The sequence below is a fragment of the Cariama cristata genome, unplaced genomic scaffold (genome assembly GCF_000690535.1).
Source record: "Cariama cristata isolate BGI_N322 unplaced genomic scaffold, ASM69053v1 scaffold27431, whole genome shotgun sequence".
Classification (NCBI taxonomy): domain Eukaryota; kingdom Metazoa; phylum Chordata; class Aves; order Cariamiformes; family Cariamidae; genus Cariama; species Cariama cristata.
Window position 1 is genome coordinate 9,293 of NW_009599097.1, and position 721 is coordinate 10,013.

At 61.2% G+C, this 721-nt stretch overlaps 1 protein-coding gene across 1 annotated transcript in view; it reads left to right on the plus strand.

Moving 5' to 3' along the window:
* The window catches only part of LOC104168848 (catenin delta-1-like), a 3,775-nt gene extending 3,441 nt beyond the window's left edge, over positions 1-334 (plus strand). Inside the window, exons 6-7 of the mRNA XM_009709575.1 lie at positions 29-197; positions 262-334. Coding sequence (XP_009707877.1) covers positions 29-197; positions 262-334 — 242 coding nt within the window. The remainder of the gene's footprint in view (positions 1-28; positions 198-261) is intronic.
* The last annotated feature ends 387 nt before the right edge of the window (positions 335-721 follow it).

The following is a 721-nucleotide window of genomic DNA, read 5'->3' on the forward strand; positions in this document are numbered from 1 at the left end:
CAGGACATCTATGGCCCCCAGCCTCAAGTGCGTGTCGGGGGCAGCAACATGGACCTCAACCATTTCCACCCTGAGCCATACGGCCTGGAGGATGACCAGCGCAGCGTGGGCTTTGAAGATGTGGACTACGGGCTTATGTCTGACTACGGCACAGCCAGGCGGGCAGGGACCCCATCTGATCCTCGGCGGCGGCTCAGGTATGCGGCAGGAGGCACTGGGGCGAGGGATGCTATGGGGTTGCTTTAACTTGTCCCTCTTCAGAGGATCGCAGAGACGATACCATGAGCTGAGTCGCATGTGGCTCATGCAGGAGAAAACTTGCATCCGCTTCTAATTGTCTGCTTAATTGGTGGTTAAAACTCAGTGCTAATTGAGCCAGTCGTCCTGCAGCAAGGAGTTCCACTGGGTGGTTGGATGTAGCTCCGGGCCCTTCCCTTTCTGTGCCACCCGTTCTGCTAGTGGGATGGCAGGCTCATCCGCACCCCAGCCCAGCTTATCCTGCTGGGAACCGTGCTTCACGCGGGGCATGCAGCACAGCCCCGCATCAGAAGTAGCAGCAGCTTCGTGATTGCGCTCTTGCAGAGCTGGGAGCAGCCCTGGGGAGCGGTGCCAAGCCCAGGGCCGGGGTGAGCGAGGCTCAACCCCGCAGTGCCCCGGGGAGTGTTGCTGCGGCACAGCCCGGCCCTCGGGCAGGGCGGGAGAAGCTGCTCAACCAGTTTGG